The sequence below is a fragment of the Vigna unguiculata genome, chromosome 10 (assembly GCF_037176805.1).
Source record: "Vigna unguiculata cultivar grain cowpea cultivar isolate G323 ecotype 2 chromosome 10, ASM3717680v1, whole genome shotgun sequence".
NCBI lineage: Eukaryota > Viridiplantae > Streptophyta > Magnoliopsida > Fabales > Fabaceae > Vigna > Vigna unguiculata.
In genome coordinates this window covers 14,123,885-14,142,947 of record NC_140801.1, presented here as the reverse complement: position 1 = coordinate 14,142,947, position 19,063 = coordinate 14,123,885, and the positions used below count along the sequence as shown (strand labels likewise).

Here is a 19,063-nt window from a genome sequence, read left to right as displayed (position 1 = left end):
CACCTTGTGCGCAACGCTAGGCGGTTTTTGCTACAGCAGTATTGTTTTTCTTCCTCTCGACGTGTGTGATCTACAATGTTTTAGTGATGCCTTAAAGGTCAAATTGTTGGTGTTCCTTAAGTTGAGCTCGAGATAGGGGTTAAGCACGTGGCATTCCTTGAGTTGAGCTCGGAATGGCATCCCTCGAGTTGAGCTCGGAATGGTAGATGAACACGAGGAACCCTTGAGTTGAGTGTGTGTTGCCGGTGTGATTGTGCTAGTTGTGGCTAGTACGGATAGGTCCAGATAGATTGCCCTCCTAAGTAGTAACTAACGAGTTTGGTTGTCTTGGGATGTTGCGAGCTATGTTTGTATTTGGGAACTCCACCTGGCGTTACGGTGTATTATCTGTAGCAATGGTTTCCCGCACTTCCTCTATCGGTTATGGCCGATAGGTATGGCAACAAGACACCTTGAAGTAATTACTAGAAGACATAGAACACAAATTAACATGGTTGTGACCATGTGGTATGAGATCAAAGGGTGGGATTTTCCTTTGATGTGATTGTGTGATATAAATATATGTGTTTCATGTGTGTGTATATATATATATATGTTCTATTTTGTTAAGCTCACCCTATTTGCTTGTGTTTGGCGATGATCGTGTGCCTGGTACACGTGAGCAGATGATGTTGTTGCAGGTAGATTTGGTGAGGCTTAGCCATAGAGTGAAATTTTCATTCCAAGAATGAACTTGACACCTTATGATTCCAGCATCCCGTTTAAATTTCAAAGGAGGCAATTTCCAATATCCTTATGCTTTGCAATGACAATAAAAAAAAGTCAAGGCCAAACTCTTCCTAAAGTTAGACTTTATCTTCCTCGCTTAGTTTTTACTCATGGACAATTGTACGTAGCAATTTCTAGAGTGACAACAAAGAAAGGACTCAAAATCTTAATTTTGGATGAAGATGGAAAAGTAAGCAATACAACTACAAATGTGGTTTACAAAGAAATATTTGAAAATCTTTGATAAGAGATATACAAATTACTTTAAGAACATTCTTATAATTTGTCAATTATTGTATCTTTAACTTTAATTCCTTTCTTTTGTTGCAGGTTATAATATGCAATAGCGTATAATATACACTTTGAGGATTTTTTTTATAGTTGCAACGATATTGAAAAGTACATGGTCATTGATACATGTTTGAATTACATTATTTGTTGTCGAGCATTATTTGTTGTCCACTCATGGATTGATGTTTTGAACACCATGGTTGCTGCAGTACAAATATTATATCTGTTATGAAGATTGTCAATTGTTATTATTTTAATTTTTATGTATGGCTTTACTATATTGTAAGAAAAAATATCTACCTACATGTTCTTATTCATTACTGCAGTACAGGTATTATAACTCTTATAACACTTACCTGCAACATCATCTACTCTCGTGTACCACGTACACGACCATCACCAAAACACAAGCATATAGGGTGAGCTAATAGTTTAAACCATACACATAATATGAAACAATTATAGCAACACAGACACTATAAGACCCGAGAAAATTAATTAATTAATAAATGTGGGTAGGAAGAGCCTTTATGGCATTAATTGTTGTTTGATGTGACTTGGAAAAGTACTAGCTCAAGTGGTTGAGAGTACTTAATTGTGTGAGAGGACTTGAGTTTGAGTCCTATGTATGCATGTTGTGTGTTATTTGATTTATTATCGTTTTGTTAATATATTATGAATAGGGAGTGATATCATAATTATAGAATTATAAGTTATCACTAAATATGAATTGGTATAATGGTTGTGCTTGGGTCTTATGAGTGGAAGGTCAAGGGTTCAAACCTTGATAGATAGAAATTAACCTTTATTTATGCCAAATTTAGTTTGGAGTGAATGTGGAAAGGTAGAGAGAACCCTAGCAGAATGGGGCAGTCAAGAGGGTCTGGAAAACCACCTTGTAATTACCATTGAATAGACACTAAACCCATAATAAAGCCAAATTTTCGTTTTAGCTCTTTGGACCAACATTAGGAGACCTATAAAAGGTAAAATATGGGAGAAAGAAGGGTTTTCTGCACTTTGGTATGTTTTGGCTTGAAAGGAGAATGAAAATTGCAGAGTGACAAGAGAGTGGTGGGTGCACAAGAGGCTGATTTGGGTGTGAAAAAGGGGCTGAAGCAAAATAGTGGTCAACAAAGGAAAATTCATTTTTTTCCCAATTTGAACCAAGAAGTCCAGGTTAGGGGAGTTGTCCTTTGTGCATGTGAACTGATTGATGTGTGCTATGAATTTTGAGCATTGTTATTTCTCAAACTAGTTCTGCATGATGTGAATCCCGTAGTATGCATGATATGATTGAAAATGTGTTTGGTTTGATGTGGTGCAAAGCGTATTTCATGACGTATATGATTTGGGGGTGAGGGTTTTGGTACAGGATTGTTATATTAGGTTAAGTTCTGGGTTATGGTAACCAAAATGTGATGAAAACTCGTTTATAAGGTGTGATTGATGATGTATATTGAATGGTATTGGTTGAATTGAATATTGGCATGAAATCTGGTTGTTTTCGTGTGCGACCAGAGGAGAACGCCTGCAATTTTCGCCCAAGTGAGTCCATATTGCCTAAGCAAGAGTTGTAGAGTCTCGTTTTGGGTTTGGGATTGTGTTTCTCGCCTAGGCGACTTGTGTCAGGGTTGAGCGACCAATACTCTCGGTTGGGCAAGAGAGGCTCGCCTAAGCGAGGTTGCGATGAAGCCTGTGCGTGTTGAGCGCGATTTCTCGTCCAGGTGAGGGGTTTTGAGGTGTTGAGCGACTGATAATCTCGCTTAGGCGAGAATGGCTCGCCTAAGCGAGGTCACGATGAGACATTGGTGTTGATTGCATTAAATCCTCGTCCAGGCGAGGAGTTTTGTGTGTTGAGCGAACATAGTCTCGCTTAGGCGAGCAGGGCTCGCCTAAGCGAGATGTTGTGGAGCAACCACTGGTTCATACTCGTTCAGGTGAGGTAGTTTAACTTAAGCGAGACCGATGTTCTAGCTTGGGCGAACAGGTATGGCTTATGCAAGAATGGCGAGGAGTCATGTTCTTATGCATTGTTTGGACTGTTTGCTTGGTATTTTCAAACTTATAGGAAGTTATATGCATGTGTTGTGGTGATTGGGCTTGAAGGACTAAGTCCATAGGATTCCGAGATGTGCTTGGAATGAGTCGCGAACGAGGAGTTCGTGATGTGTGGACCGTATGCGGAACGTGAACAGTTAGTTCACCAGAGGTACTCTTGTTGGCATGAATGAGCAAGGGAGTTCATTTCATGCTCAACTTGGGAATGCTATGAGCGAGGGAGTTGATAGTAGGAAAGTCGGGTATGTGGTCTGGGTTTGAGCGAGGAGTTCGGATGACGAGCGAGGGAGTCCGTGTAGCAAGACTACAAGCGGGATAGGCTTGTAGGTTGGACCACGAGCGAGGAGGGTCGTGGAAGCACATGAAATCCCAGATTTAGAGTACATGCATGAACTCATATTGGTTATGAGTGGGGGAAAGATGGTATTTTAGAAAATAAATAGTTGAATAGTTACGTTGGGGATTAGAATTTAATTTCATATTTATTTATGTTTATATGCATAGCTCACCCTATTTGTTTATGTGTGGCGATGATCGGTTAACTTGTTATCCGAGAGCAGATGATTTGACAGGTGAGCTAGGAGATGCTTAGAGGCAGAGTGCAGGGGCGACCAGGGGTTTTGAAAGGATTTTCTTTTAAAGAATTTTGATGTAATTTTTTAGTATATCGAACTTTGGTAGATTTTGTATAAAGAAATGTGAATTTTTGAACTATGTTACAGTTAAAGTTTTGTTTTTACTGTCCTGTGTTTTGGGAATATGTGATTATAAATGAGGTGTTATTAATATTATCGTGTTTTAATTTATTGTATTTATTCATTTATATTTACTTAAAAGTAATATTCCTTAGGGATGTTACAATTGGTATCAGAGCAAAAGTTTTGAAAATATTTTAAAAATATTTTGGGGCTTTTGGGGAGTGAGCTTATCGTTTGATTCTGTGTGTGATTTAGTTGCATGTTGGTAAGATATGAGTGGCTTTGTTTAACTAAGTGAATTGATTTTAACAGTTGACATGTGGCGTATTTAGGCTGTGGCTGCTAACAGGAGGAGGAGAAGCGGGAATGGTGCTGATGACATCGCAGAGGCTATTCCCCGGATGGTGGATGCGATGCAGCCACCCGTAGCAACGCAGCCTAGAATGGCGATTGCACCAGTTAGGGTGCCAACGGTGGAGGATTTCTTACGTCACAAGCCAGCTGAGTTCACTGGCAAAGCCTGTCCCGATGAAGCGGATGCATGGCTTCGCAAATATGAGAAAATCTTCAAAGTAATGAATTGTGCGGATGAGCAGAAGCTCATGTTTGCTACTTACTTGCTGAATGACGATGCACAGTATTGGTGGGCAGGAATGCAACAACAGATGCAGACCCGGGATGAACAGGTGAAGTGGGCTAGCTTCAGGACGCAGTTCCTGGAGAAATATTTTCCTGACACAACTAGGCAGGATAGAGAGGTAGAGTTCCTCGCACTGCAACAGGGCAATATGACAGTGTAGGAGTATGTGAACAAATTTGAACATCTAGCGAGATACTACTCGAAAGACATTAATGAGGAATATAGGTGCCTTAAGTTTGAGCGAGGACTCAAAGATAAGTTGAAGAAGGTGGTGACACCTTTGAGGGAGAGAAGATTCCCAGTTTTGGTGGAGCAAGCCAAGAGTGCTGAGCACTTGGAGAAGGGCCCTGGTCCCGTTGTCCGACATTAGAGGAATGTCGTGGAGGCTTGATAGATGAAGAAGCCTTACAGCCGTCCTCCTACCACCTCAGGAGATTTTAAGTGCTTCCAATGTGGAGGCGCACACCTGAAGAGGAATTGCCCACAGTTGAAGAGTTCACCCAATGGACAGGAGAGCAATCGCAAATGTTTCATCTGCGATCAACCCGGGCATTTTGCTAACCAGTTCCTCGAGAAGAAGACTAGTACCACTAGGAAACCACCAGCTACAATATCTGAGAGACCTAGAGCTGTTGGCAGAGTCTTTGGCCTGACCACCACCGAGGCTACATAGTCAGGTAATCTTATTCTTGAACCTTGTGTATTGTTTGGTAAAGTAGTATTGGTGTTGTTTATTTTCGGAGCAACACATTCCTTTATTTCTGATGCATGTGTGTCAAAACTGAGCTTGGAGAAACATGACTTGGATTGTGAGTTGCTAGTTTCAACTCCATCTTTGGGTCAGGTGGCTACCAGTTCGGATGTGACCCCAACAAGCCCAAGCTCAAGTGCATCAACAAGCCCAAGCCCACATCAAGGCCCAATCACTAGAAGCATGATGAGAAAGATTCACATGGGCCTCTCACAAGATGATTAAGTCAATCATGGGCTTTTTACATTATTCACATGGGCTAAAGAAATCTCTAAAATATGAGATGATGCATGAAGGAAGTAATATAGATTTAAATTGGGCCATTGTTTAGGCCTTGTTTTTCTAGAATAATAAGTCAAACAATGTGTAGTTAAATTGATAAAATTGGGCTTGACTAAGCCCAATAGGAGATTTGGCCATGAGCTACCAAAGGTCAAAGGTGGACTAAGTGGAAGTCAACATTCCTTCCTACACCTCATGGATCATGCATCCCATGGAGCCAAGTCCACACTTCACCCATGTGCCTCCTTCATCCAAGGGCTAAGAGAGTGTCTTCTTTTCCAAGTCTTGATCCAAAGGCTAGGAAGATGCCTCCTTCTCCAAGCCACCATCCAAGGGTGATGATTAAAGCTTCTCCTCCAAGCTTGATCTAAGGGCCAATAATTAGTCTAGCTTTTAGGCTCACATATAAAAGCCAAAAGTAGACCATTTGTACATTTTAACTCCTGAAATTTCTAATAGAATGTTTGTGTTGAGATCACTCCACTCTTCTATTATTTTGAGAGCACACATGGCTAACCTTCTCCTTCATCTCCTCTAGCCACCTTCCATACCATAGATCCACTTCTACTCTTCATCTTCACCAAAAACCTCCATTGCCTAGAGCTCTTCTTGCTCGTATCTTCATTTCTGCTGCATTTCATCTTCTTTTTGGTGTCTTCCATGGATCTCCTTCCTCTCTTACACCAAGGACGTCCATCAAGTACGGTCTGTGTCGGTTGTTTAATGGAAGTGGTGGGTTGCAGGTTCAAAGTGAATCTCATCTACTTGCCAATTGAGGGCTTGGACGTAATTTTGGGAATGGATTGGTTGTCAGGCAATCATATTGTTATTGATTGCGGACGACGCAGTGCGATTTTCCTAGAGACTTTGGGGCTGGAGTTGATATCGGCTCAAAAGGCGATTAAGGAGGTAGAAGCTGGAGCTATTTGCTTCATGATAGTGGCCCAAGGAGAGAAGAAGAGCACGGTTGAGCAGATTAGAAGCATACCAATAGTGGATGAGTATGTTGATGTCTTTCCAGACGAAATTCCAGAATTACCACCGAGTAGGGATGTGGATTTCACTATTGATCTCATCCTTGGAGCGGGACCAGTTTCTATGGAACCGTACAGGATGGCGCTAGCCGAATTAGCTGAACTGAAGAAGTAGATTAAAAACCTATTTGAAAAGAAGTTTTTCAGACCGAGTGCATCACCGTGGGGAGCACCGGTATTACTAATGAAGAAAAAGGATGGCAGCTCTAGATTGTGTGTTGACTATCGGCAAATGAATAAGTTGACCATAAAGAATAAGTACCCATTGTCGAGGATTTATGACTTATTGGATCACCTGAAGGGAGCCGTTGTGTTCTCAAAGATTGACTTGAGGTTTAGGTATCATCAGATCTTAGTCAAGCTAGAGAATGTGCAGAATACGACTTTCAAGTCATGCTACGGGCATTATGAATATGTGGTGATGCCGTTTGGGGTGATGAATGCTCCTACGATCTATATGGAGTACATGAACAGAATTTTCCGGCCGTACTTGGATCAGTTTGTCGTTATGTTTATTGACTACATACTCATATATACTGAGAGTCGGGAGGAACACGCAGATCATCTGAGAGTGGTGTTGGAAATTCTCAGGGAGCATCAGTTGTATCGGAAATTGTCAAACTGTGAATTTTGGCTGGAGGAGATACAGTTCTTGGGTCATGTAATATCAGCTCAAGGGATAGCAGTGGATCCGGCCAAGATTGAAACGGTGGTGAAATGGGAGAGACCGCAGACCGTTGCAGAGGTGAGGAGCTTCTTGGGTCTGGTAGGCTACTACAAGAGATTTGTGGAGGGTTTCTCCAAGATGGTGAACCCATTAACCCAGCTCACTAGAAAGGATCATCCTTTCGCTTGGACCGATGTTTGTGAAGCTTATTTTGAGGACATGAAGAGAAGGTTGATGATTGCATCGGTGTTAGTTATTCCAGATCTGACTAAGATGTTTGAGGTATATTGTGACACCTCATATCAGGGACTGGGTTGCGTGCTATTGCAAGAGAAACAGCCAGTCACATATGCATCTCGTCAATTGAAGGAGCATGAGAAGAACTACCCTATGCATGATTTGGAACTAGCAACAATAGTCTTTGCCCTCAAGACTTGGAGGCATTATTTGTATGGAGCACAGTTCCAAGTATTCAGCAATCACAAGAGTCTGAAGTACTTGTTCGACCAGAAAGAGTTGAATATGAGGCAGAGGCGATGGATGTAGTACTTAAAGGATTACGACTTTGAGCTGTTATACCGTCCTGGTAAAGCTAATGTCATAGCAGATGCCCTGAGCAGGAAGAGGATCCATGTGTCAGCCATGATGATTAAGGAGTTGGAGTTAATAGAGAGGTTGTGAGACATGAATCTGGGACTAGATATGGGGGAAAGTCATACACGGTGCAACATGTTGAGAATTACCAATGAGTTTTTGGATGAGGTTCGGGAGGAACAAGGTAATGATCAGGAGCTGTAGCAGACAATAGGTGAGTTGGGTACAAATAAGAGAAAAGATTCCAAAATGGGTAAAGACAACATCCTACGATTTAGAGAGAGGGTGTGTGTACCTAGGAGTTGGGTATTGAGGAAGATGCTCTTGGATGAAGGGCATAAAGTCGTCTTAGCATACACCTAGGTATGACTAAGATGTATAAAGACTTGAAGGCAACCTTCTGGTGGACTTGCATGAACACTGATGTGGCAAATTGTGTAGCATCTTGCTTAGTGTGCCAAAAAGCGAAGATAGAGCATCAAAGGCCGGGTGGTACGTTGGAGCCTCTTAATATTCCCCAGTGGAAATGGGACAACATTTCCATGGATTTTGTTATACATCTGCCAAGGTCAATGAGGGGGCATGATTCCATATGGGTAATACTGGATAGATTGACGAAGTGCGCACACTTTCTACCAATCAATCAGAAGATGTCTTTAGATAAACTGGCAGAGTTGTATGTCAGGGAGATAGTCAGGTTACATGGTGTGCCAGCGAGAATCATATCAGATAGAGATCTGAGATTTACATCGAGGTTCTGGCAATCCTTGCAGGCAGCACTGGGCACATAATTGAGAATGAGCTCAACTTATCACCCTTAGACAGATGGACAGTCTGAGAGAACCATACAGTCGTTGGAAGACTTGTTGAGGACTTGTGTGTTAGATCACTTGGGTACGTGGAGTGACATGTTGCCATTGGTGGAGTTCACATACATCGGAATGGCACCATACGAGGCATTGTATGGTAAGAGCTCGCCTAAGCGAGATGTTGTGGAGCAGCCATTGTTCATACTCGGTCAGGCGAGGTAGTTTAGCCTAAGCGAGACCGATGTTCTAGCTTGGGCGAAGAGGTATGGCTTAAGCGAGAATGGCGAGGAGTCATGTTCTTATGCACTGTTTGGACTGTTTGCTTGGTATTTCTTAACTTATAGGAAGTTATATGCATGTGTTGTGCTGATTGGGCTTGAAGGACTAAGTCCATAGGATTCCGGAATGTGCTTGGAATGAGTCGCGAAAGAGGAGTTTCTGATGTGTGGACCACATGCGGAACGTGAATAGTTAGTTCACCGGAGGTACTCTTGTTGGGATGAATGCGTAAGGGAGTTCATTTCACGCTCAACTTGGGAATGCTATGAGCGGGGGAGTTCATAGTTGGAAAGGCAGGTATGCGGTCCGGGTCTGAGCGAGAAGTTCGGATGACAGGCGAGGGAGTCCGTGAAGCATGACTACAAGCGGGATAGGCTTGTAGGTTGGACCACGAGCGAGGAGGGTCGTGCAATCACATGAAATCCCAGATTTAGAGTACATGCATGAACTCATATTGGTTATGAGTGGGGGAAAGAGGGTATTTTAGAAAATAAATAATTGAATACTTACGTTTGGGATTGGAACAGTTAAAGTTTTGTTTTAATTTTCCCGGGTTTTTGGAATATGCGATTATAAATGAGGTTTTATTAATATTATCGTGTTTTAATTTATTGTATTTATTCATTTATATTTACTTAAAAGTAATATTCCTTAGGAATGTTACAGACACACCACATGAATTTCCATCCTTTGATTCCATAACACATGGCCACTACTATTTTACCCGTGTTCTACGCCTTTCAATGAATACCTCAAGATGTCTTGCTACCACACCTACCAGCCACATCTGGTAGAACATGTGTGGGAAACCATGCTACGAACCACACTTCGTTACACAAGGTGGAGTTTCCAATACGAATATTATTTGTAATGTCCCAAGACTACCAAACCCGTTGGTCTCATACAATAACATGTCAACTACTAGTTTAGAACTCTACCACGAGGTTTTAGCACCCCCAATAGTTCAAGCATACATACATATTATAAATTTAATTGTATTCAAATTACATATACTTGCACGACGGTAATTTTAGCCAACATAACACTTCACTTATTCAACAATCATATCACTTATCCAATCATAGTCTTATAAATGAATAACAATGCACACATCTATTTACCAACATTTCATACTTAACATATGCATTTTTACCATACTCTTAATCTTTTCCAACATGCAAGTTACTACCACTATATTTCTACATGCATCACTAATACACATGACCATAGTAACTAAAACAGTCACCTCATCACGTCCCAATCAAATAAACCTTTACTTTTTCCTGCAATTGATACCACTTATCACACCTGCGAATATATAATTAGAGGTCTTACTTATACACACTCCCTTCATATCGCATTTGTCATTTTCCTAGTTTATGCATATCATCACCTGATGACCTTAAATCACGCCAATTCACAGAATTAGCTTAGAACACCCATTATCCTGATGTGTCGCCTAATGGCAGTTCATGCGCCGCCATACAGTTTGATAACGCTGTCGTTGACACGATCAAATTAATACTACAAAATAGAAAGGGTAAATTAACCCAAAGTTGTCTCCCAACGAACACGAAATTGATTTCTAACAAATTAGTTCTTATAAAACTATACAAAAGAGTTAGTTAAAGAAAATAATAAAAATATTGGAGGATTAAGATAAAGAAGAAAGAAATAGAAAAGTTAAAAAGAGATAAAAACAATAGTAAAGAAAATAGATTGATTCCATTGCTTTTTCAAAATAGATTCATCATCGGTTGTCTAAAGATTATTGGTCAATTAATTATTGTTGTAGATTTGCAAATTAATCAATGTAAAGTCTCAATTAATTTGTTGGCGTTCTCACTTTTAACTAAAGTATAGTGTCAATTAAAAGTAAGAACTTTTAGATTATCCACAGTAAATTCAATCAAAGTACAGTCTCAATCAAATTGTACTATGTCTAATCATGTATATTCTTTTATCTCCTCACCGAATAAAAAGCTTAATTAATCAAAGTAAAGTCTCGATTAATTTTTGTTAGAGTAAATACCTTTAACCAAAGTAAAGTCTCAATTATTGGTAAAAACTGATTTAATCACATGAAAGTTTCTAAATAAAATCAAAGTAAAGTCTCAATTAAATTTAAAAACCCTTGGACTCATATGATCAATATGCATATAGATTTAAAATCATTACTTTTTACGTGATTCAAAGATAAAAGACATAGATGAATTAAAACCTCAATAATAATAAAAAGAACAAAGAAATTATTTCATTCTAACCTCAGAATCCATAATGAAATTACATTGGAATCAACCCAAGAAGTTTAACACTCCATGAAACACAAAATAGAAGAAGAATAGAGAGAGAAAGGAAACAAAATTAGGGCCCCCCTAAGGGTTCCTAAACTCCAAAGTCCCGAGCTTGTATTCTCTGCTCCCCCCTTGGTCTCTTTATATAAGAATTGGACTGGGTTTTTTTGTTGCTAAAATCTCTCAAATATATTTTAAAATAAAGATAAAGCTAAATATTTAAAAATATTTGGAGAGATATAGACTATTTGACAAATATAGTTGGTTGATAATATCAATATCTAATATAAATTAATTAATTACTTAAAGATATATGATAAGTTATCACCAATTAATATTTGTATTAATTTTCCTAATCAACCTTTTGCAATCTCCTCAAATTATCTTCTAAATAATCCAAAATCTTCAAGATATATTTGTTTGTTGTGGATCTAAAAAGATTTAAGAAGATCTTATCATATTTAAAAAGATTTGGTAGTTATTATCTTTTAATATTTTATGATATAATTAAATAAGATAATTATTTAAAAATATCAAATAAAATATCTACAGATATATTTTTCCCAAATTATCTTCTATCATAAAGATAAAGAAAACCGCAAAGTCCAACTTTTTTGTTGCTCTCTTCTTGGTTTAGCCAAACTACTTCACTTTTTCAAGCTTTTCTTGTTGTCTTCATGCAATGCTTGGCTAAGATTTTTGTGCTTTTGATAATTTCTTATTTTTGGATTTATCTTTAAGGTGTCATGAAGCTTTAAGAAATTTATTTCCATACCTCCATGATTTCAAATTAGCTGCAGCTGCACTAACACACCTCAAAATATCCAAAGAACATTTATGCAACTAAAAAGATATTTTTAACATGTTTTTGTATCTCATGCTAATTAAACCCAATTATAGAAAATCCCAATGTTTAAGCACAGAAATTCAATTAAATACCCAGAATTAAACATTAAATGAGGGCAAAAATATGCACTCATGACGGTCCTCCCAATTTTACATATTATTAACACATTTATATATTTACATGCCATTAGGAGAGTTCATGTCGGTTCCAGTACCATTAATATCATGAAAACAACACATAAATTATCAAATCTCAGATCATGTTCATTCATCTCCCAATCCCAAAATGAACCTTAATTTCCCAATCATAAACGATTCATAGAATTCTAGCGAAGACATTACTAGCAGACATTTTCAACCTATTAATAACGCATGCTCAAATCAAATATAAAGCAATAACCCTATAACAACTTAAGTACATAATTCTATGCACCAATGAAAATCAATATAACATTTCACACCTCCTATGCAGTAATTTAATTTATATTGATACACATGTATTCACCAATAAACCAATTCTAAACATGTGACTAACCCAAAGGAACATTCAAATTCATAGAGACTTACAACACAACCCAATCATGCTTCCAACTCATGCCACATTAGTAGTTACTTCAAATTATCAAGAGTTTATTCATGCATTTTAAAGGCTTCCAAGCTAGCAATCATGAGTAACGTATATCTCTAGCTACTGACCTCCAAATTGAATCTCCATCGTTCAAAGTAAATAACAACATGTTATGGACTACCTGTCAAAATTTCACCTAAATCGGACGGTTAATGAACTAGGAAATGTAGTTTTACGAAAACTACACAGCGGGTCTGGAGCATATTTTGCCTAGCGGGTCGCACATGACCGCCAGACGGTTTTTGGAAAATTCTAGAAACACAAACAATTTACGCAGCAATTGAACCACATGCATACATACTACACAAAATCATTCATCAAAATTGAAAACACGAGTTGCAGCTCCCCTAACCTGAATTTCCCACTCCAAAAGTGCTTTTAGAGTCCTTCCATGTTTCACAAATGATCAACCCTTTGATCTCCGTCCTTGAGCACTTATTTCAACCTTTTGACACTCTCCTTAGTGTTGTTTTAGGGCTCTCCAACTCCCTTTTTGTAAGTTAAAATTGGGGTTTTGGGAGGATAAAAAGGAAGAGAAATCAATGTTGGATTGAAAGCAAGGGAGGAGTAGAGCAAAACTAAGATGGTCTTATTGTAGGGATTCCAAATAAGTGGGACTACACCATGCATCTATGCTTTCTCTGGTTATGTGATTTCTTGGTCTTAGATATGAGAAGACAAGGAACTTGTGTTTTGGTGTAAGAAAACAATAAGATTTTGTGTTTTGGTGTAAGAATTTGTTTTATGGACGTGTGTTGGGCAATAAACTTTTTCCATGGAAGTGTAATGGAAGCTTTATTCATTTTCTATTTGAATTGTGATGGGGTATGGCATTACGTGGTATTCCTTCTATTATGAATGGTTAAATTTGATGGGTTGAGGGATACATTTTAAGAAGAAATATTGGCATGATTTTGTGGATGAATTCATAGTGCAAACTGGGTTATTTTCTTTTCTATCATCTTGAAGTTTTGAGAGATTATGGTATAGGAAATGATTATAGTTGGTTTATTTCTTCTCTTCTTGAAATTGTGATTTTTTTAAGTGATGAAGCATGGTGGAAAATTTTATGCATAACAAATTTTGGTTTGCTATGAACTCTAGCACTTGGCCATTAGGAATAGCTTTCTTAATTTTTGATAATGAAAATTTGGGGAACGATGCAAGAGAAAACAAAATTAGTTTTTTTTTTATGGAAATTGCATTGGGGCTTATATTTGTTTTGGAGTTAACATTGGTCAAATTGTGTGATAGGTTTATGAAAAATATAACTTACTATTTACAAATTTTATCTTGGATTTTATTGGTGCAGTAAAAGTAGTAGGAATTCATGATGATGTGCCAATAAGTGGTTGAATTAGTACTTGGTTGAATTGGTGTGTTGCAAAGGTGAATTATATGCATGAAGTGAAAAGTTAGGAAGCTAAGAAGGGAATACTATGAAGTTTTATGTATGGTGAATGAATTATGATGTTACTTTTGTGTGCCTTTAAAATGACTAAATCATGTGTAATTGTGTTGTTTTTCGTGTTTTTGGGTGCATTTGTGTGTTGTCGGGTGCTGAGCATTGTTTCTAGCTATTGAGCAAACTATTTTACAAGAGGTTTGGCTTTGGTGCTGAGCATTGAGTTTCTGAAGCGTTAGGCGCTGAGCGTTAGCATTGGTGTTGAGCGCTAGTTTTGGTGCTAAGCGACGGGGTTACAAGGCATTGAGCGTTGAGCAATGGCCTTTTGGTGCTAGACGGTGGCTTTTACGAGGCAAATGGCATTGAGCAATAACATTGAGTGTTGGGTTGCCAATTTGTACTGCTTTTCTGGGTTAAATGATATTTAATAGGTAAGTTCATATTTAATAGGATGGCATTAGTGTTATGTTTGAAGTTTGAAAAAAAACAATACACATAGCATCTCGAAACGGGTCTTACAAATAAGATGTGAAAGGCCTAGACAAAAGCACAACTGTTAGGATCAAGTTGGGCAGGGGAAACATTTAAAACGGTAAGAAGCTCCTTTTCAAATGAACTAAAGGGTAAACGAAGACCGACGTTTGTCCAAAAATGTGGCATAAATAAAGGTAAATTTATATGGTGATGCAATAGATTCATCTTGGCACAAAAGATCAAGTTTGTAAGTGCCAACAATTGCACTTTTCTCGTCATGTTTGCATAATGTTTGGTTGCATCTAAAGGCTTTGATATTTTTTTATCTGTGGTCATGCTAGTAAGCTCTCTCTTAGGATTTAAGCTAGCCCACGAAAAGTAGGGGTTGTATAAGGTCAATATACTTAGGACAAGAGGTCAGTAAATATGTAATAGATCTTGTTTGTGGATCGAGACGCACGTTTAAACCTAGAAAGATAAAAATAAAAAATAAAGTAAGGATTTTTCAAAATGTATTTTACATTATACACCTGGAAATGCCAAGACACATCTGGAAATGCCAAGACACATTCAGAATTGTACACAAGCACTCAAAAGCATCGAAAACTGTGTTAGAGTTAAAAGCCCCTCTACATAAAGTCATAATCCTATCATTCGAACAAGAGGTTGGTAAATGTGTAAGAGACGTAGGTTGAAACCCAAAAATGTGAAAAAACCTAGGAAAATAAAAGTTAAAAACAAAGTAAAGATTTTTTTAGAATCTACTATGCATTATAATCCCAAAAATAGGAAGAAACATTTAGAATGGTACACATGCCCTCAAAAGCATCGAAAACTTTCACAAAACTCTAAAAATGAAAACTTCATCAAAGCTAAAATCTCTTCTACATATACTCACAATCTTATCATAGGTATACCAATTGTTACAGGTATTAAAGCCAGAACGCAAAATATGTGTAATCGAAAGGAAAATAACAATATAAACAAGATGAACACGAAGAAAATATGAACAATAAAAGTTCAACAAAAATTTGAGAAGATGGCTTCATACGATAGTTAAAATGTTTATAGAAGCAAGAAGAAAGATGAATGCAAGAAGAACTCAATCAAGCGACATAAGTAACAAAGAACATACTTGAGGGAGGAAAAAGATTGCAACGAAAACATGAGGAAATGGAAGAGAAAAAGGAGACGAAAAAACACAAGGAAGTGAGAAGTGTAAAAAAGGAAATATATTGTAATGTTTAAAATGAAGAAAGGGAACGATTACCCCTGAGGTTTGATGTTAGTCGTCAGATGTAAGGATGTAAGCATTTCTCCGATGCAGGCACGTGTTAATGTAGGTGCAACAAAGTAATGATGAGCATAGTAAAAATAGATGCCAAGGATGAATATAGCTACCATTTTATCTCAAGAAACTAAGTACTCAAGGTCAAAGAGTTGTGTATAGCCCAGGGCTATGATAAGATATGACCGATTGGTTGTCTTAAACCCTATTTCATAAAGCAGGTTTGTTTGTTAAGAATTCAAGGGATTTACTATTAATAAGGAAATCTAGGCTCATTCTACTAAGGGATTAGAGTTTGAGTAGACTTGTGGGTTGACATTAGTATATTAATGGAAAGGGTGTGCTTTCTTTTATATGCATGGGAGTAGGGCCGGTGAAATCTAACCCCAACAATACCATTCCATATCAATTCTTGTCTTTTCCATCATTTAAGTGTTTTAACTGCCAAAAAGTTCACCTTTTACTTATTTCTATCAACAAATTTACTTGTACAAAAACAAAATTATGAATTTATTCTTTAGTTTAAATTAATTATTAATTGCACAAGTAATTAGTATTACACGAGTCTCTTGGAAAACGATATTTTAGTCTTATCGGTTACTACTTGCGCGACTTGGTACATTTGCCAAAGTCTTAACAAAGAGGAAAAAACATAAAGATGAGGTTGAACATTCAAAACGACGAGCTTCATTAGAGATCCATAATGGACCGAGCTTACCTTCAAATGTTGACCTCCAAGAGTGCGCCAAGAGTTTGTGCCAAGGTCCATGTTGTAGACTTTTTGTTATTATCTCATAAATTTATTGTTATTATTTTTGTAATCTTTTAGTTATTATCTTTGTAATCTTTTGTAGTATTTTATATTCTCTTGATTTGGCGAATATTAATGATTTATAATTGATTTGCTTATAAATAAAATTATAACTCCTATCACCAAAGGATGAAATTATTTTGGCCTACTGCTTTCTACTTCACTAAAGGTCATTAAAGTTCTTCACATTTTATCCTATTATTTACTTGTCCTTTAAGAAGGATTTCTTATTGGAAGAATATTTTATATTTTCATACTGAATTATTTATAGTTAATTTAGTGTAATATTTGTGTTCATACGTCAATAACTATAAGCCAAGACTCATTACAAATAATATAAATAAGTATTATCTTATTTATAAAAATTAGGTACTATTTTATTATCTCACTACTAATTTTAAGTTTTAGCATATGTTTTATAATAGTACTATTTTATTATCTCACTACTATTATCTCACTACAAAAATTAGGTGTACCACACCAAGCCAATTTAACCAAGTAATAATAATAAGCGATCATTATACCTACATGCAAAATCATTCAGGTAACCGGCCTAGGCTGACCTAAGCCTAACCGACCTGAACCGGTAACATAAGACGCTAAAAGGAATAACCCGCCTACGACAGCATATGAGCGATAGCAGCATAAGCCGCCAAAGGGAGTAGTCGGTTTATGCCGACCACCTTAAGATACTCAGTGAAATCAAAGCCCCCCTAATATCTAGTGGGCCCCCAATGGTCGAGACTGAGGGCCTAGGCCAAGGCCTAGGCCCACTTATGGCCCAAACCAGGGCCTAGCCCATGGAATGGGCAAACATAATTAATAATCTATAAATATATATGGACCCTACAAATTAAAGGTACGCATTCATTACTTCATTAATGACCTAATTTGACTTTTTGAGAGCTTTTAGCTGACTTGAGCTTCGAAGTCCCTTCTGTAGGTAACCCCTCCTGGGTCCAAGCCGATATATGCCAAATGGGAAGAGGCCAACCGAGGAGATAGCGGACTATATCAGTAAGGTGACACTTGCGTCTAACTAATCTTACTGTTCTCTGCAAGAATAATAGTGGTCCTATAAGTTTCTTTAACTAACATTGTGGATAACAATTTTTGTACTAGTTTCCTCATCTCCAAAGAAAAAATTCATTCTCATCCTCCTCTTCATACTCAATGGCTATATAACTTGCCTCATCCTCATCTCCACTAGGTAATGGGTATACTCATAACCATGTTCATTCCCGTTTTTTAGTGTTTCAATATCAATTAACTAATTTTTGTAAAAAATCACAAAAACAATATATGATATTATCAAATATTCAATACCAAAAAGACATATTCAATGTCAAATATTTATATATAAATTATAGTTGTATAAATTTTAAATAAGAGCACCAAAAAACAATGGAATAAAAGTAAAACAATTATATTAAATATTATGCAATTACACAAACAAAATTTCATAACAACCTAAACTAATTTTGAACCGTTGAATCTTTGCACAAAAATTTATTTGCATTCTCAAGTTCTACAATTAAAGTAGGTAGTATGGATCTCAACCATATTTATGCAACAAATGAAATCTATCCAGAATTATTATAAAAGTAGAGCAATAATGACTATTTGGATCGTCATCCACCCTTCATTATCTTATCATCCATCCAATGCTCTTCACTTTATCTTTCTATTATAATTTGTATTGTCTTCCATATAGAAAGTTAAGCTCCTTGGGTTGATTATCTTACCCAACAATTTGTTTGAGTATTCTTTAATCGTCTCTGACTCTTTCATTCTTTGCATCTCGAACTCCCTTATCAAGTTCAAAACTTTCATGCCTCGAATCTTCTCGTTCCCTTCATATTCTGCTTTCAAGTATTCCCAGATTTCTTTGGGAGACTTTAGAGTCATGATCCTGGTCATAATCATTTGTGAAACACCTGCGAACAAGCATGATTTTGCCTTTGCCTTTCTCGTTTTCTTGTCTTTATACGCTTTCATTTGAGCCGCGGTGGGATTTTCAGATAAGGGAACATCATCTTCCTCCACAACTTCCCATAGATCTAGCCCCTCTAGATATGTTTGCATTCTTACCACCTATAGATCATAGCTTTCACCATCAAAGAGTGGAATAGCAACGTGTGACATATTTCCTTCCATTCTATCGGCAGTAAGAACAATGGCTCTTGATACCACTGATAGGTTATATATATTTCATATAGGTTATGGTCATGGTCATGGCATAGTTATGGTCATTGATAGATTATGGTTCTATATGGTTATATGACATTAGTCTTACACATATAAGACCTTAGACACCACTTTTACACCAAAACCTTAAGGCAATGTTGTTATGGGTCTTTATTCTTATATAGTGTTTAACTTTGTCTTTTCTATCCAATGTGGGACTTTTTGACTCACACTTGGACTATTCCCAACAAAACCC

The 19,063-nt window shown here is 37.4% G+C and overlaps 1 protein-coding gene across 1 annotated transcript; it reads left to right on the top strand.

Moving 5' to 3' along the window:
• The first annotated feature begins 6,214 nt into the window (after positions 1-6,214).
• On the top strand, positions 6,215-6,640 carry LOC146882186 (uncharacterized). The gene has a single exon (XM_085667312.1). It carries the CDS (start codon positions 6,215-6,217, stop codon positions 6,638-6,640), a length of 426 nt encoding a protein of 141 aa, XP_085523438.1.
• The last annotated feature ends 12,423 nt before the right edge of the window (positions 6,641-19,063 follow it).

Coding starts and splice junctions, on each gene's coding strand:
- LOC146882186 (XM_085667312.1), top strand. CDS start 6,215: ATGGAAGTGGTGGGTTGCAGGTTCAAAGTGAATCTCATCTACTTGCCA.